We start from the raw sequence: 18,199 nt of genomic DNA, 5'->3' as shown, positions 1-18,199 counted from the left end.
GTGTGTGTGTGTGTGTGTGTGTGTGTGTGTGTGTGTGTGTGTGTGTGACTGGGTGTTGAATAATAGGCTGCTGGGACAACACACGTTCTTCTACAACCTGCCTCAAAACAGAGGAGCTACTGTAGCTACACTTGTATACTTTGTTTTATTTAAATCTGCACTGTAGAGTATCACAGAGGTTTAAAACTCATTTTCAGGTTAGCCAAACTGTTTTTGGTAGAGTTAAAAAAAAAAAAAAAAAGGGATTTTTCGTGTAGTTTCTCTCGCACTCTTTCCTGCCTCTCACTTTGCTCGCTGTGTTTTCACAGGTACGGCCGGGACGCCAAGGTGGTGCATTTCCTGGGAAAGGTGAAGCCATGGAACTACTCCTACGATGCTCAGACGGGCGAGGTCAAAGGCCACTCCCTGTCCCCTGACCAGTGCCACCTGCATCCCGACTACCTGCTCATGTGGTGGCAGCTGTACGCCAAATCGGTGCAGCCTTTACTGCAACAGGCATACGGGGAAACTCCATTCATCAGCGGCTTCGTAGACACCAGCATGGACGTACGTCAGCTGTTGCGATGTTTGAGTGTGTGTGTGTGTGTGTGTGTCCCGTTGTACGTGTGAGTTTGGCAACTATGCACGTGTGGAAAAATAAACGAGGATGTGCGATTGTGTTTTTAGCCTATTGCATAATCGTTTTGTCCCGACTGTTTTTCGAAACGTGTAATTACTAGGTGAACTCTACTATGGTGAAAGTGCCATATATTGAAGCTTTTTATGACTCCAGATAAGAGGACCGTCCCGTTTTAGTTCCCACAATAACAAGAAAAATTTGATTTGTTGAACATTCCTCAGCACCAGTCTGTTGCCAAACATAGTGTTTGTTGACTGCACGAATAGCTTGCAGCCTGCCGCGCCTCCAACAACTGTTCAGCTTTCAACAGAGGAGCAGGAAGTTGCCACGCTGCCTGTTGTAACAGGGCAGTGCTGAAATAGAGTGAGTCAGAAAATGAAACCTGCAACTTTGCCCAATTGCCATCTTGTGTGTACAAGTTTATACCGGCCCGTCATGGAGAAAGTCTTGAAGTCTTGGGCTGAGCTCTGGCTGAAGTTTAAAAAAAACAAAAAAAACAATCTGTATACCAAGTGAATCTTGAAATGTAGGACTTATTTTGAATTATTTGACGAGACACAATTTGCTGAACAGTGGCCTAGAGTGGCAGTTGCATGATAGTGACGCATTCAAATTTCCCTAATTTCCCCGAAGTCTCTAAAGTCAGTTGCTTTAAAGGCGTCATCATTAAGTAACCTGACTGAACTTACCACTCAGCTGCCAAATGTTACTGGTCATACCAGACCAGTTGGCACCACAACGCCTGTGTGTAAGAAGGTTTTGTTAGTTCTTCTTTCAGAATGTACATAGTTAAGCTTTAAAGTCCTCCTCCACTCAAATATGTGCTTTGCTTATAGTTTGGACAACTGTGGAGAAAAAGGACATTTTAGATTCAGTAATCAATGTATTGATTTGATGAAGCCAGTGATTCATCAGAACTAGCAACTTTAAGTATTTAAGAAGAATTTCTTCATCACACCAGAATACTGTTTTCACATTTATCTGTGTGTACAGAAACTTAAAGTCTTCAGTGCACATGCAGTGAGACTGGACTTTGCAGTGAAGTATGAGACAGCTTGTGTCTAGCAGTTCAACTTTTGAAACCAAACTTTTCTTTTTGTGGAAGAAAACGTACCAGAAACACCGGTTACATCAAATATTTTTAAATTCTACTTCATCTGCACTCTCTGTTAATGCTCCGCTCCGTTGTCATTATCTCTTGATTTGTATCGACTTATTGAGTGTACTTCTACTCTAGGAATCCAGAAACTAAACTCTTATCGGCTGCAAAGTGTGTCGCAAAATGTCATGTTTGCACTTTGACTCTCCTGACGAAATCCCTGCATGCACCGATTGTGTCTCAACCTGTAGAAAAAGAGCGTTCGGCCGAGCATGGCCGAATGTGGAGAAACCAGTCCTTATAAAGTATTGCCCCAGTCCCATGTTATGATCCATTCATTCTCTGCCTCTTGTCTGTCAAGCAGGGTAAGCTTCACGAGGATTTGAGGGAGAACCAGGCACCCGTAGCTCCTCCCCCACAGAAGGTTTCATCAGAGGTGAGGAAGCAGCGCTGGGAAGCGGGCCAGATCGACTACATGGGTGACGACTCCTTCGACAACATCGCACGAAAGCTCGACTCCTTCTTAAAGTAGCGAGCAGGCGAGGCGGCGTGACGGACGGAGAGAGCACCAGTCAAAGCTCTGTGTGGGTGGAGATTTTAAGCACTGCTCAGCCAATCGCAGGGGCTTGACTAGCAGGCGACTGGATGAATGCCTTTGTCCAACGTTCAGCCTCGCTCTCTGCATCCCGTCAGTGAGTGTGTATGAGAGTGGAAGTTTGACACAGTTCCCACGCGCACACTCGCCATTCAATTTTCCCCTCAAAAGGAAAAGTTTGATATTTCACGAAATACACCATTTCACTTTCTTGCTGAGAGTCAGAAGAGAAGATTGATACTAAATATTATTCAGCTACTGCCAGCAGCATTTTTGAGTCACTCCCGCAAATCAAGTAAACTCATTCCTCTATAAAAGCATTTGTTCAAAAAGAACGATTAATTTGCGTATCTAACATCGCCAATAAACATGAATAGTATAATCTTCTCATCCAACTCTCGGGAAGAAGGCGACTACGCGTACTTCCCAAAATGTCAGACTGTTCTCGTGCATTTGACGGAGATGGATTCATAATCCCGAGTCTTCCTAAACCTGTGGAAACTTTCAGCGACAACAGAAAATGAGAAAATGAAATCATTAAGTTTCAAAGTTGTTTCTGGATTTTACCACAACTCCCATCCTGCAATAAGTCTCTGTTTGAAGCAGATATGCAGCAACTGGCTCATTTCCCTCTCAAAGTCCCTGCCAGTTATGAGAATCTCGCTTAAATTAGAGTGTTCACCTCACCAGAGTACGAAGGTAAACTTCCCTATCCGTGCCTCTGACACTCACCAGCTCCATGTGACTTCAGCTCTGTAATATTAGGACAAAGGCCTGTTATGTTGTATTTGCATGGCACAAAAAAAAAAAGTGGGTCAGTGATGAAGTACTTCCACCCACATCCTGAGGTGCTGTTGATAGTCTTGTGTGTGTGTGTGGAATCCGTGCGCTCCCCAGGCATCTGTCCCCTGCATGTTATGTAATGTCCCTGCCAGATCCACATCGGTACATCTTTGTCATGACCGGTTTCGTCACTTCATTTCTGTAGTGTTACCAGCTGCCTTATTGCCGCTCACCGTTTACAAAACCTCACTTACTGTAACCGCTGCTAGTAGCACAACCGATCTTAACTTTGTTGAGTCCCTCCTTTCCTGTTACCAATGCCTCTTTTACTTCACTCCAGCTGTGTGACCTGCAACTAAACTATCTATAGCTCCTAACAGCAACAACACACTCCTCCGACAAGAAGCTGGCAAGGTTGAGAGAAAATGATTTTTTTTCAATCTTTTCGGCCCGCTAAAATCCTGCTTGAGTGTGGAAGTGGAACATAACTGTAGTGACATCAGTTAATGCAGATCTGTCCTGTCACCTAGCTGTTAACTGTACATCCTTGTAGAAGCGCTAATAAAGAAACTGAAGAATTACCTTTTATCCATCACTTCTGTATCAAGTTTGTTTTTGTTCTCTGTGCAATATTGATTATAGGGCTTCAATTAATCGTTTGGTCAATGAGATCTCATAAAATGGCCCAAAGTGACATCTTTAAATATCCTGGTTTGTCTGACTCATAACATAAAAGCAGGAAATCCTCACATTTCAGAAGTACTTAATGTAACCACTTAAATGATTAGATTAAGTAAACGGATGTTTCCCTTCAATTTCAGGTTTCCGGTTAAACAGACATTGAAGTTCTGAAAGCTGCTCCGTGTCCGTTTAAATACAGAAGCTACAAATGTACAATATCAGCAGTCTGCATTTCTTTAATCAAGAGACAGCAAAAAACAAAAGAAATCCTACATACTGAACATTTGAATCATCACGGCTGGTCCATTTTGTAAATAGACAACTCGAGCTCCTAGAGCAGGTGGGCTTTTCTCTGTTTTAACACAGCGTTGACATTTTTATGATCAAGACAAACCGCTCCTACGCATCCCAACAATGACATCGTGGTTTTGTGCCGTTAATGCATCAGTATCAAAACTTTAACCGTTCAAAAGTACAAATACAATAAAATGAAAATTTTCAAAATATGAACATAAAATTGACAATGTGGACGAAAAAAAAAATAAATCTCTGCAGCCCTTCAGATGTGAACTGTCGGACCCAACAAGAACACAGGCGCCTGTTTGAACCTGAACTGACGTGTTCACATGGGAACACTTCGTCAGAGGTCTACAGCTCCATCAGAGCTTTGATGTCGTCCATGCGAGACGTTTTCCTGTCGGTGTTTTTGGAACCAAAAGCCTTCTCCACCAGGTCCTGCTTCTCCCTCTGGATCTTCACCATGTTCTCCTCCACTGAACTTTTCACAATGAACTGCAGCAACAGACAACACAAAATCACAATATAAATACATGCAAAATGTTCCAGTCAGTGATTTTTAGTAATGGATTCCTGACCTTGGTGACAAAAACATTCCTCGTCTGTCCCAGACGGTGGCAGCGGTCGATACACTGTTCCTCTGTTGCAGGATTCCATGCCTAAAACACAGTCAATAACAAGCGGACATGCTGTTAAGAATTCCCCTTCTTCCTGAAAACACTTGCGATCAATTTCAAAATCTGCACTTACAGGGTCCATGAAGAAAACATGGGAGGCGGCAGTCAAGTTAAGCCCCACCCCTCCAGCTTTGAGTGACAGAAGCATGATGGCGGGGCCGTCGGCTGCAGGGCTCTGGAACTCCTGGATGACCTGAGTCCTCTTCTTTTGGCTCAAGGTGCCATCAAAACGCACAAAACTGAAACCGTGCTCTCTGGTGAAGAGAAAGGAGGCCAATAGCGCCAAGAGACGGACAATTAAATTACATCTAAATGATCTACTTGAGGAGAAATGTAGAAACTCAAACTCACACTATAGCTGTTGAGAGTATACTTACGAGACCTCTAAAAACCCTGAACTACTACTGTGAATGTGTGTTTTTACCTGAGTGGAGTCTCCAGTAAGGTGAGGAAGCGTGTAAACTGAGAGACGACCAGACACTTAATGCTGCCGTCTTCACATCGCAGCCTGAGCAGGTTTCCCATCAGCGCCTGTACCTGCAGCGATAAAAAAAAACAACTCACTTCAGAGAAAGAACACGGCTCTAATAAAGTAGCATTTCAGCACATTCTCATCAATAAATAATTAGGGAAAGAGTCACAAAGCAGTGCTTTTATCACCCAGTTAATTCTGCATCCTCAGTATGTGCAGCTGTACCTTTGAGCTTGTCCTCCACTTATCAGAGTTTGTACTTTTCTCTTCCTCCATTTCCTCCTGTGGAAACTCCACCAGTTCACTGGCCTTGATCTCACTTCGACAGAGAGGACAGCGCGCTGTTTCCTATGTGCGTGCACGCACACACACACACACGCACACACAGAGCAGAGAGAAAAGATAGAAAAACTCTCCTTTTAAGTTGTCAAATATCAATTCACTTACAGATCAGTGTCTGCTTCAGGCAGCACATTACCTGCTCAGTGCCGATAACCTGGGCAATGCAGGGCCGGCAGTAGACGTGGGCGCAGTGTGTAATGACGGGCAGGTTCACCGAATCCAGACAGACAGAGCACTCCTCATCAGAGCCGCTGGCCAACACAAACCGCAGCTTCTCTATGAGACGCTCTCGCATCTCCGCAGGTGTCGCTGCAGCGCCTACAGACAAAGTATCTGATCAATTTACATGTGGAAATGAACACAGAGGAAAGAAAATATTTCTGGAACGTGTTTCGAGGCCAGAGCTGCAGCTACAATTGAGGACACAAACGTCATGACCGCTTTCATTTTGGGAACGTGAGGGTTGTATATAGACGCGTTTATATTCTAGGATTACACATATTTCATTCATGGTGGGGTTGGGACAACTTATTCACCGCCCAGACTACATGCTCATGAAACAGGGTCGGTAATAAGTGGCCTCAATGTAAACTTTTTTACATTGAGGCAGTGAATATTCTTTTAAAAACAGGAAAGCAAGAGAGAACGAGACATAAAAGGGGCGATTAGCAGTAGAGTGTGAAAAAGGTGGCGGAAATAAAAACATTATGAAAAGAATTGGGAGATGGGCTTTTGCACAGCAGGGATTTTCACTTGTCAGAGCAGCTGCAAAAGCAAAGCTGTAATCAATAACACCAACAAGGGCTCCTCTTCACTCAGGTGTCCCAGTAAACGGAGCAATCACGCTCAACAGCAGCGCCTGGAACAGGTGCAAATCGTTAATTATAACATTTGCACCTGTTAATGTTAATTATTACACCTGCTATGAAAAGTCTAGAAAGGCCTAGAATATAAGTGCTCACACCGCCCACCAGAAGCGACAGATTAAACTCTTTACACACCCGTGGTGCACTCACAGGTGTTTTCAATCATTCCTGCTGATTAGACCTCCTCTCAGGACTGTGTGGGCGTGAAGAGAAGATGCTCTCTGTAAATTTACACATCCATGATTGGCTGCACAAAAGTGAAACCTGGGCATCAGAATTTCATTCTCAAAAAGTAGAATATATATTTTCAACTAAAAAAAAAAAATAAAAAAAAAATCACAAGAAATCTCCAGCAAGCCTGTCTGCGTATCAAGTGACTCAAGGGCTTCAGAAGCTGTACGCTACATTATTCAGTTACTGCATTAGTCTCACATCACGCCGCAGGTCTTACTCAGGTCTGAGGAGGTTTTTGCTAGCAGATCAGGGTGGCAGCAGTGCTGCCGAAGCCTCATCAGGATGGCCAACACGTCAGCATAATTCCTCAAGACTGTCCCTTCAGTCACGTATCTACACAAACACAGTTATGATCACGTAAAGAAAATACACCAATACGTAGCTGCACGTGTACACTGACACACACCTGGCGATGGTATTTCTTCCCTCACTGCGAGCCAGCTCGTACTCCTCTCTTTCCGACTGGCTCAGCTCGACCTGCTCCACGCATACTCTCTTCTCGGGCAGAGACACCAGGGGGCGCCCGTTCACCTTGCTGCCCTTGGTCCGCCGCAGGGTGATGCACTTCACCAGGGTCTGAAGGTTCCTATGTGCACAGTTATCAACAGTCTGAGTTTATTAACATCGAAACATCACTCAGGGTGCTGCACTGGAGAATCACTATAGTTTGTTAACACATCTAGCTCCCTCATAAAATAGCAAAGTGGTACGATGTGATCAACTATCATAGGACTTTTTCAATGTCATTGGTATGTCACAACTTAGAAAGCTCGATACACTGACTCAGACAGACAACGCCCTCTGGAGTCTTATTACTACATTGCAGGAGTGTAATATAACGGTAGTGAGCACGCACTGCAGGCCGGCCCTGTCTCCTTGAGTGACGGGTCTCTGGATCACTCTGTTCCACCACTCTCTGGCATCGAAGGGCTTCAGACGCAAGAAGGCCAGCAGCATCCACAGGTCCTTCACACTGTTCTGGATAGGAGTACCTGGTGGGATGGAAGAATGAACACACACACAAACATTTGGTAATTGCCTTAATACTGAGGCTGTATCTGTGTGTACTTAATTAGGTCAAGAACGTTTGTGTTTTCATATGTTGGACTATCTGTGTGTGTGTGTGTGTGTTCTTAAAGTGCAGGTATACCTGACAAAATCCAGCGGCGCTGAGCTTTTAGGTCCAGCACAGCCTTACTCATCTGTGCATTAGGGTTTCTCACGACGTGTCCTTCGTCCAGCACAACCCTCAGCCATTTGATCCCGTGGAGGGGACTCTTATTCTGAAAAGTAAACAAAACATATTTAAAAAGAGAAGCAAATTATCTCTCAAGGGAATATTGACCAGTGACGTGCGGTGAGGTTCGTGGCTGGTGAGGCACTGACTCTTTCAGAGTCAGATTTACAAATATATGATCCCAATAGAGTAGCTTAAATCACCATTCAATTGGCAGCTTGCACATTGACTACTGGTTGTTTTTCATATTTATAACAAGCAAGAACGTTCAATTTATAGCGGCTCAGAGAAAGAGCGCATTTCCTCTGCACCCTCCGTGTGCTTTTAATTTGCCATCACAATTCATACTCGTATGCATGGTCTTACATTTACTTGTAAATGAAGTCCATTTGTCTATCCTTCTGGACAAAAATCTCCGTGACTTTGTTGTAAAAGTCCTCCTTATCTTCTTTCAGTTTTAGAAGTCTCTCCGTCTCAATGGCGATCATTGCCAGGGATGAAAGTTGTCCTCGGTCAGTCCGATTCCGACTGTATGTTTTGAGACTTTTCAAAGCAGAGAATGACCTTTCCACAGACACTGTTGTAGCCGGTATAGTGAGCACCAGCTGGAGTAACTTTGTTGCCTCAGGAACAGTCTGCATCAGATCCTTCTGGGCCAAAAAGCTGCGAAGCTGTCCGGGGGATTTACATCCATCCCTCACTGTTTGTGAGCTATATAGTCCGATGAGATCAGCCTTTAGTCTCACAAAGTCAAAGAACCTGGCATATTTTGACAGGCTCTGCAGTTTGGTGTCATCAAAATGTTGTGACATTTCATTAAATTTTGTACAATCGACCAAACCAAGGAAAGCTAGCTCACCAAAATGATCAAACCTAGCTTTCAGTTGAACACTTGCATTGTCCAGAATGTTATAAAACATTCGTTTCCTCTCATCTCTGACTGAGTTTTGACTTCGGACACGATCTGTCGTCCCGAGCGTGGCGCATTTCTGTTCAAATCGCTCATAGAAACTGTTAAACTCTTGTCTCTGGCGTTCCACAAATCCAATTGTGTCGCGGATTCGTGCACAACAAAATCCAATGTCCATTACTTTGTTTTGCAGCACTCTGAAGAGTGCATCGGTTGCACTGAAAATGTCCTCGTATGCCATAATGAAAAAGCACGTTGATGCCTTTGACAGCCACCGCTCATATCCAGCAGCCATCATTAGGGTGTCATTATCCCAACTATCTGGATTTTCTCTCATAATACGGAATACAGCACGCAGATCAGATTGGTACATGCTTGTCTGCAACAGTCTTGAATTTGAGCTCCATCTCGTGGGTGCTGCTCATGGTAAACGTCGCTTCACAACATCATCCAATAAGTGGGTGCGCTTCGTGGACTTCCTGAAAAATGACGCTAGTCCCGCAAGTGTTTTAAAAAAAGTTCTACACTCAGGCATGCATTTTGCTGAATGCAAGAGCACCAGGTTCAATTTGTGTGCGTAACAGTGAGTAAACATGGCCTCAGGCACCTTTTCTTTAATCCTGGCCTGCACCCCATTAAGCTCTGATGACATCACAGCTGCTCCGTCATAAGTCTGAGCTACCAGCTTTTCGACACACTTGTATTTCTCCAACACTCCCAAGACATACTCGGCTATAGCAGGGGCTCGTCTGTCATCACTCACATCATCAAATCCCAAAAACGCCTCCCTCAGTTCACAGGCCACCTCACTTTTAGCCACATAACGCAAAATGACAGAGATCTGGGCTTTGCTTGTGATATCTGTTGTCTCGTCTACTTCTACAGCAACAAATGAGGCTGCATTAATCTCCTTTTTGATATCATTTCTAATCACCTCACCGACTGCTTCGATTAAATCGTTCTGTATTCTGTTTGACAAGCCAGAAAACACAGTGGATGTCTCCAAATGTCTAGCTAATCTTTCATCTTTCTCAGCAAAGGCATGTAATAGTTCTACATAGTTGCCACGAGCGTTGTGGATGCTAATATTTAGTCTCTGCTATTCTATGGAAAGAAAGGTCATATAATACAAGTGTCAACAAATATTACAGTGGTGACAAACAATGAGAAAGCAAAAGCCACGCGCTCAACCCAGTTTGTGAGGGATTGCACAATCTGAGGTGAGGCACAGTTTGTCGCTGCCTTACCTCGCGTCTCCTCTGTTTGAACAGGAAATGCGCAAATTCAGCGATTTTGATTACAAAAATGCTTGAAATGATGGGAATCATACAGAAATTACATTTATAGCACAGATCAGTAGATAAATATTACTTTTATTTTATCATTATTTGTTTTTTACTTTTCATGATGGCAGGTGAGGCTCTGCCTCCCTGCCTCCCCTGACCGCACGTCCCTGATATTGACATGAATTAAACATGCAGTCCAGGTTCAGGTGAGACATTAATTAGCTGCTATTAGAGGAGTTTTTATTCTCAAAATAAATGATTGCAGTCAACACCACCATATTAAATGCATCGGCCATGTTTTCTGTTCTGTGTGAACACTTTGGCAAACCTTACAGATATACATGTGACCCGTCGACACTCACCCCAAAGTCGGCAGAGAGGACGTTGTAGGTTGTAATCACCACATCCTGAGAGGACAGAAAGGTCTTGCTCCTGTTGCGCTCTGCGCCGTAATACAGATACACATTTAGCTTCACGTTAGCGCGTACATGCTGCTCAAACTGGTCCTGCACACAGACACACAAAAGGACAGAGGAAGACAACATGACTGGCTGACTTTGGGGATAGAAAGGTAGCATTGAACGAAGCAGATGGAGGCTACAGCTCTGAGGAAAAACTGTTCTTCAGTCTGTTTGTTCGGGCTTTGATTGCGCTGTATCTCGTCCCTGATGGTAAGTGACAAACAGACTGTGACCTGGGTGAGTTGGGTTCTTACTGAGGTTGCTACCCTTCTTGAAGAGACGGCTATCATACATACACTGTGTCTGAGTTTAGAAGCACAGTTTCAAACCACCTGGACCGGGTCTCTGCAGGTCTCGGCAGTGCAGCTTGGCATACCACAACGTGGCCCCGTAGCAGAGGATACTCTCTATGGTGCGTCTGTAAAAGTTTATCAGGATCTTAGAAGGAACTTTGACCTATTTTAATTTTTTCTCAGGAAGATAAGCCTCAGTTGAGCTTTCCTCACGAGGTGAAAGATGTTACGGGGCCATGCTAGATCTTTTGTTGTGAAGACAACCAGGAATTTGATGTCATAAGTATTCCTACCAGCCAGTTGCTGATCACAGAGAGTGGGCAGATGATGAGAGTTGTTCTTGCTGATAAGTCATCTGCACTTTCAGTGATGGAGGACTCCACACCTGCACATAATAAAAAAGGTACGCATACATTTCCAATATCACATTTTCTTTTTTCCCTCCAAAAAAGAATATAGTATGTACACCGTTAGAACTCACTCGGTGTAGGAGTGGCAGTTTTCTTCTTCTTTGAGCTTGTATCTGCTGCTGGGCCACCCAGTGCTGCAGCAAAGTCCAGATCCTCAATACATTTAGGGGCCTCTGCACATAAAACATACATCTAGTGATTTAGTTCATTGGGAATGGTGATTAGGATGTTATGCAAGACTTTACTGGGCTCGCACCTTTAATGGGCTTTCGCTTGGTGGCTTTCTTCTTTCCTCTGCTGGCACCTGTAAGCGGAGAAGTCAGGTGAAAATGTACGTAAGCCACACAAGCAAAGTAAGGCGACAAAAACAAACAAAGAACAGACCTAAAAGGTGGTGCATATGGAGATGACAGTCAATTCTTACTCTTATCCGACTTGTCCACAACATCGGCCGAATCAACACAGATCCCCTCCACCTGAGAACTGATCCAGACAGGGAGCACGTCAGCGGGATCAGTAATACCACTGAGGGCCCAAAACATGATTTGACAAAGCAGGTGTGCACTCATCGACATATACACTGACTGAATGTATGGAAATATGTCCAGATGTAGTCCTTTGCATTCTTACCTTTACACATAAAGATTTTTAAATGATTTGGGGGGCTTTTTTTGCCTTTATTCGATAGTGCAGCTCTACACAGGAAAGAGGGAGAGAGAACGGGGATGACCTGCAGCAAAGGGCTGCGGGTTGGATTCAAATCTGGGCCGCTGCAGTAAGGAAACAAAAGCTACCTGGGCACCCACCTCTACACATGATTGAATTATCCAGAGATACTAAAACACGTCACTGACAATATGATCTGAGCATGACAAATTCACTTAAACCACACTTACCGGTTTGGGCGCATAGAACCAGCTGCTGCATCACTCGATCCCGATCCATCGCTTGCTTTGCTACTTCCTGAAACAAAAACATATCATGTCTGTAGTTAGTGCTCAGTTTATTTTTAGCATTCAAGAATGTGCGCATCCACCCCCCCCCCCCCACCACACACACACTCACGAAGAGAGATAAAAATCTGCATCACCAGCGTATTTATTGTAAATCGAGATTACCTTCCAGTTTGGAGGCCATCTCTGGTTTAGTTTTGGCTTTGACAGGTGACGGCTGCTCCTCCTGCACACATGTAAACAAGCACTTTATGGTGGCTGAACACACGTCACTCAGACTGCATACTGATTGAAAAGAACACATCCAGACACAGCTACACGTACACATTTCTCCACAGGAAGAGGCTTTCCTTTGTGGAAGTTGGTGAGAATCAGCGCGATGGTTGTCAGAGTTTTCCCCTGGAAAACACAAACAGGGGTTTGGTATCAGCAGTGTGAAGCCTTTTATTGTGGTAAATGTCGAATAAAAACGCTTTAAAAACAAGTTTTAATTATCATTCTTTTATTGGAGAAAACATCATGTTAACCTGCTGAAATCAAACAACAGAGCATGTTCCTCACCAGTCCCATGTCATCTGCCAGGATTCCCCCACGAATTCTCTCTGGTACTTCTTTGGCAGAGAAACACATGAGGCTGTTATAGTAGAGCTCGCCCCTCCTCTCCCAGAAGGGTGGCAGCGCAGATTTGTTTTCTCGCGCACACATCCAGGACAGCGCCTGCTTCTGGTGAGGCAGGAGAGGAGTACCCACAGACTGCAGAGAAAGAGAGCGGCATGTTCACGATACAGCTGCACTAAGACACTGAAAACACACACACAACTATTTCAGGGTGCAGGAGGGAGACGTCTTAAGAGGTGAGAATCAGTTTCTCCAAAAACTGCAGCAAGAAAGAGAAGGTCCAAGGGATGCATGGTTTGCCGAAATCATATCACAGACATTTAGCAGGTGACCAAATGCTGACTACAAACAAATGTATGTACATACAATGCAGACAGATGAACCGATCAAATACGCACCTCGGCTGCTTGTTTCTCTCCGTCTTCACTCTCCATCAAGCCATCAAAAAGCTTGTCGAATGCGTTCTTCAGCTGAAAGAAAAAATGAATTTTAACGGCTGACTTATGTCTTAAAGTCTGTTTTCACTACGTCAACAATGACTGCACATGTGTAGTCGTTCCATATCATTTTAGCATTTAAATCATTCCACATTTGAACAATGAATTCTCTGAACACTAAAAAGTCCGAACAATAATTAACTTTACATGCCTTACTTAAACAACCGTGCTATGTTAAGACACTTAGTTTCGACCACACAGATGGTGTTTAAAAAAAATACAGTATAGCAGAGATTACCTGTAACAACATCAATGTTACACAATTTTGATTTAAATTAACTTCAATTTAGTGTAAATGTAAAAAAAAAAAAAAAAAGGGATAATAAATCAAAATCTACTGTCAAAAACTGAGAGGATAGAAAAAAGATGTTTCTAAGCAGACTAAAACAAATACAAAGCTTAATTTAATTACATGTTACGTTTACATTTACTAAATTTAAGTAGATTACCTCCGCTGCCGTTAGTGGGATGGTCAAACCTTTTTTAGACGACAATGCACGAGCACCTTGACTATTCTGATTTGCACCTGAAATCATACACACACAGAATAAGCGGTAATGTGGATGACAATACCGGAAAACTTGACATTTTGTGTGCAACAATGCAGGCTGTGTGGATAAATGTGAGGACATCCATTAGGAGGCGAGTGAGATTGGATGGGTGAGTGTGTTTGTTTGTACCCGTTGCTTTGCCTCCTCCTGTGTTCAGTTTATATCCGTGACGGGTCATGCTCTCCATCACAGCATTTTTGTTTTCCTCTTTCCCCCAGAAGGACAGCATCAATGGCATGGTGAACGAGTTTTTCGTCCCTGAGTGAACCACCCTGACACATAATAACAAAGAAATCTAATCGAATACAGATATTGATGGAGAGAATCCATCAATAGCACCCATATATGCCTACATTTAGGGTTAGCCAGGTGTTTTGATCAATCCTTAAGATGTTGACAAAGATCATATTCTGACATTCAACGTGCACAATAACAATCGACTCACCCCTCAACTTTAGCCAAATTGTTGTCCATGACATGGGCCATGGCTGCTGCCAGCTCCCGCTTGATGTGACCCACTTGGTTGCCATAAATGTTGGCGACCATCACTGCATTGTGGTCGTACTGATTCTGGGGCTGCCTCACTAAACCGACCATTTCACCTTGATTCACCTGTAACGAGAGTAAAACACGGATGATTTGAAGGTTTTCTCAACCTATATCGGCACTATACTGTGTATTTTGTGAATCAGTGCACTACACGAATAAGGGTGATGGATCCTCACCACCCCGGTGTAATATCTGAGGCCGACCACAGTACCCTGCAGGTGGCCAAACAGCACGCTGCCATCTGCGTCTGGCTCCTCGGACGCCGCGGCCCTGATGGCCTGGGACAGGGTCTCTGCACTGGTGTCATAGCGGTCTGTGAAGAGGTCCACCTCACTGTACCGGTCCCATCCGAACCTCCACCTACGGGACAACATCACACCTACAGCACGCGCAGAAACGCAAAGACATACACAAACAGACAAAAACAAAGGAAAAGTAAGTGTTATCTGTTGGAGAATGACTGACAAAACGCCCCATAAAACCCTGTCCTTTGTGTGCACAGACATGGCGCTGCAGGTAATACTTCAGGAAAAGTTGAACCAGGTTACAAACTTCTTAACGAACAGTAACGTTAGACACATGGTTTACATGCAGGAAACTAGCATATTTCTATATTGGATGTAGCGTTAAATGTTGCTGAATAGCAAAGCTAGCTAACCAAGTGACTCCATCTCCCTACGGAAGTATGAGCTATTTAACGAAATCAGGGACAGCCGTTAAGATAATGTATCTTAACATCTAACGTTAGTTTACCAAAATTACATTAACGTTGTTTGCAAGCTAACGCTAGCTAACTTAAATGTTTAACATGTAATACTAACAATTGCTAACTGCTGGTTTGAGTTATTGCGTTAGTTAGCTGTTCGTACGCTAACGTGGGTGATTTATCTGTAAATAAAATATCGTACTATTTGTCTTCTCCTCAGCGATTGTTGTTTCTGGTGCGGTGATGTTTGTGCTACATTGTTGTGATTGTGTCAAGTCAACAGATCTGGATGTGTAACTTCCGGTAGTGACCTTCAAAATAAATTCTGATCTTGTGACGTTTTATGATGTGATCCATATGGCCGATATCATTTGACAATCTTTGGGTGTTTATTTTCTTTCTTCTTTTTTATTGTTAAGCTGGTGTAGATCATCATTACGAATATCTGCAGTTGATTGGATAGACAATGTTTGGCAATAATTAATTAATATAATTCGAGCGCTCTCGAGTAGATAGATTTTATTCTGAAAACACAGTCACCCTGTTTCCGGTGTTGTGTCCGTCTACTTTTACAGTCCGACTGGCACACAGGCAACGGCAGCTGCTTTTCACCAACTGCATTTTACGCGCCCTTTGCGTTTCGCCCTATGAGCGCTACGGTGGCCGCGAGGTCCAGATTCCTCATGTTTGTTTCTACGACGTTCCGCTTCCTTTCCAAGTTCCTCCCCGGGCCAAACAAGGAGCCAGTCCGAGAGTACTCGGGGAGAAAGACGGGAATTAAGTGAGTGAGATTAAAGATATTGTTTTTGTTCACACCTTCAGGGAAGTTTGTGATATCTCAGCGAAAATCTGGGCCTCAAACGGAGTGAAAATCATCGGTGACGGGGCGGAGTTTTTGGGTGTTTGGCCGGAGAGTGCGGTCTGTTCTTTTTGCGGTTGACAGCAACCGGTGAGTTTACATTTGCTCATTCAACACAAGTCAGCGAATCCGTCTTACATACGAGTTGTATTTGGTAATAGTTTGGATGCTATTAACTGTATTTTGGCACAGGGAGCGATCAGACTGAGTGTGGCTGCTTCTTCCATAACTGTTGAGGAGACACTTTTCTAGTCCCTTAAAGGGGATAAAATAAAGTAAAGCAGTCACGAGATCTATATCCTCGTGCCAATGGGATTCATGGCTTGCTTTCGTTTAAATGTAAATCAAAGCGATGGCAGTTTACAGGGACACTATAGTAGTGTAATAAGATGTGATATTAATACAAAGGCCTACTTTACTGAAATGGGCCTGTGTATATCTAACAGTTCAAAAGCTGGTTTGATTCAATGTTATTGAATAAGGCAGAAGACTTCTGTACAAACATGTACAACAAACATACAGTATCATGTCTGTAAGGCTACAGTACACACTTTTCAAATATTCTTCAGCATTTCAGGGTTTGGAGATGATCACTTCTTGCATACCTGCAAACTACCACTGAGGACACAAATGTGTATTCCTGGCAGTGTGTAGAAGGATTTTAACAGCTTTCAGAACTTCATTTGGGAGAAATCTTAGCTATGGCCTTGTCTGAAAATACTGCACATCAGCGTATAAACCTGCGAACCCGGCAGCTATACTGAACCAGCCATTCATGCACTAGACCCTAAAGCTAACAGGCTTCTGACTGTGAGTCCTGAAGCTGGCTTTTGTACCCGGTCCAGACTGTCTCAACCGAGTTCTGACAGCGTCCCGGGAAATCAGGTTGCCAGGTTGGTTGATTTGAGTCATCAGAATGTTGACACAGGGGTGAGGCAGCTGTTTGAATAACAGGATAAGGTGTTCAAGAGCGGGTGTGCAGCTGGGCAGTGTGTTTACGCTTCATTCACTGCCAGACCCATAATCAGTGAGCTGACTGTAGAGGGAGTCAGTGTGCACATATACAGTACAAATGTGTGTGTTTTTGTGTCTGTCTGTGTGCTTCTGTGTGAGTGAATGAAAGGGGTTAGAGAGGTGTGTGTGTGTGTGTGTGTGTGTCTGTGTGTCTGTGTGTCTGTGTGTCGACTTCATCACTCCTTCCAGGAAGTCCTCGGCAGAATTTCCTTTTATAGAAGCTGAATACAAAAGGCCTGCTGTTCACTTCCTGTAAACAGCTCAGTGGCTGCGTTTTGGTTGGTCGGCCCAATCCTGTGACTCTCTGGTGCTCGGGGAGTTCCAGGATGAGGAAGTGGGCTTCCCTTGATGGTGGCCAGCCACAGGGAATAGAAAGTGTAGTGGTGTATCATGAGAGAGAGAGAGAGAGAGAGAGAGAGCACAGAATGAGGAATAGAAATCATAAAGAACAGAGGGCTGTGACTGCCACTGAAGCACTGAGATGATGAAAAGAGAGCTCCTGAGAACAGATGAGAGATGCAATGAAACGCCGTCTGGGTGCTAAGCGAGCACGCAGAGGTTGAGGGAATGAATTAGAATAAAAAAATAAAAGCACAGAGACAGGAATGTGAAGGAACGGTGCAGCCTGCAGTTGAAAATGGCCATACCATTCCATGACTTCCCCGTGTCTCCATAACTGGTCCTGGCCAAGAAATAGTTTGGCTCCTAACTCTTGTAAAAAAGCAGAATTGTTTTTTCTTTGTACTTCTTTTTGCCATATTTTTGGGTTGAGCTAAGCTTTCGGCTACTAACTCCAGCTACACATTTACCACACAGACATGAGAGCGGTATCAACCATCTCACATAACTGAGAAAGCATAGGCCTATTTCCCCAAATGTCAAACTTGTTCCTTCAGATGATTAAATTATGAAGTCTTTGTTGAGAAGCTAGCTGATTAATCCATTAATCATATAAGTGCTGTGCTGTTAGGGTGTGTGCAGTTATACAAACACACAAGCGTGTAGCCTGCAGTGCTGATGTGTGCACCTGCCTGCTCCCCTCAAAGCTCAGAGCTACATAAAAGATGTTCAAGGGCTCACAATGGAGCCCCTGTTGGCAAGAGGAGTGTGTGTGTTTTAGGGCAGGGAATGAGGAGGAGCCGAGTGTGTGTGTGTGTGTGTGTGTGTGTGTGTGTGTGTGTGTGTGTGTG

The 18,199-nt window shown here is 43.9% G+C and overlaps 3 protein-coding genes across 6 annotated transcripts in view; 2 read left to right on the top strand and 1 right to left on the bottom strand.

The window, feature by feature from the left end:
- gyg1a (glycogenin 1a) overlaps positions 1-3,691 on the top strand; it is an 8,596-nt gene extending 4,905 nt beyond the window's left edge. Inside the window, exons 6-7 of the mRNA XM_031848049.1 lie at positions 309-546; positions 2,083-3,691. Of these exons, the coding sequence (XP_031703909.1) occupies positions 309-546; positions 2,083-2,250 (406 nt within the window). The 3' untranslated portion in view covers positions 2,251-3,691. The remainder of the gene's footprint in view (positions 1-308; positions 547-2,082) is intronic.
- Positions 3,692-3,997: 306 nt separating this feature from the next.
- hltf (helicase-like transcription factor) lies at positions 3,998-15,429 on the bottom strand. 3 transcript variants are annotated; one of them, XM_031848005.1, is made up of 25 exons: positions 15,339-15,429; positions 14,607-14,809; positions 14,327-14,493; positions 14,011-14,153; positions 13,780-13,856; positions 13,232-13,303; positions 12,777-12,968; positions 12,540-12,614; positions 12,381-12,441; positions 12,159-12,225; positions 11,687-11,745; positions 11,519-11,566; positions 11,334-11,435; positions 11,146-11,237; positions 10,461-10,604; positions 7,816-7,948; positions 7,522-7,657; positions 7,072-7,251; positions 6,883-6,998; positions 5,702-5,883; positions 5,449-5,571; positions 5,176-5,288; positions 4,825-5,005; positions 4,653-4,733; positions 3,998-4,569 (listed from the first exon to the last, which is right to left on the bottom strand). In XM_031848005.1, the coding sequence occupies exons 2-25, from the start codon at positions 14,802-14,804 to the stop codon at positions 4,426-4,428; spliced, it is 2,886 nt and encodes a 961-aa protein (XP_031703865.1). In that variant the 5' UTR covers positions 14,805-14,809; positions 15,339-15,429; the 3' UTR covers positions 3,998-4,425. The 3 variants fall into 3 exon arrangements, with proteins under 3 accessions (XP_031703865.1, XP_031703866.1, XP_031703864.1); XM_031848006.1 differs by having other exon boundaries at positions 15,252-15,419; XM_031848004.1 differs by having other exon boundaries at positions 14,607-15,419.
- Positions 15,430-15,784: 355 nt separating this feature from the next.
- The window catches only part of LOC116383865 (serine/threonine-protein kinase PAK 2-like), a 10,660-nt gene continuing 8,245 nt past the window's right edge, over positions 15,785-18,199 (top strand). Inside the window, exon 1 of one of the 2 annotated variants that reach the window (XM_031848030.1) lies at positions 15,785-15,917. The gene's annotated coding sequence lies outside the window, so the exon portion shown is untranslated. Of the gene's footprint in view, positions 16,086-18,199 lie in introns of both variants that reach the window. The other variant, XM_031848029.1, reaches the window with a different exon arrangement.

The sequence above is a fragment of the Anarrhichthys ocellatus genome, unplaced genomic scaffold (genome assembly GCF_004355925.1).
Source record: "Anarrhichthys ocellatus isolate YVR2014 unplaced genomic scaffold, GSC_Weel_1.0 scaffold7, whole genome shotgun sequence".
Lineage (NCBI taxonomy): Eukaryota > Metazoa > Chordata > Actinopteri > Perciformes > Anarhichadidae > Anarrhichthys > Anarrhichthys ocellatus.
Note: the sequence above shows the minus strand (reverse complement) of the source record. Positions and strands in the feature narration are given on the sequence as shown.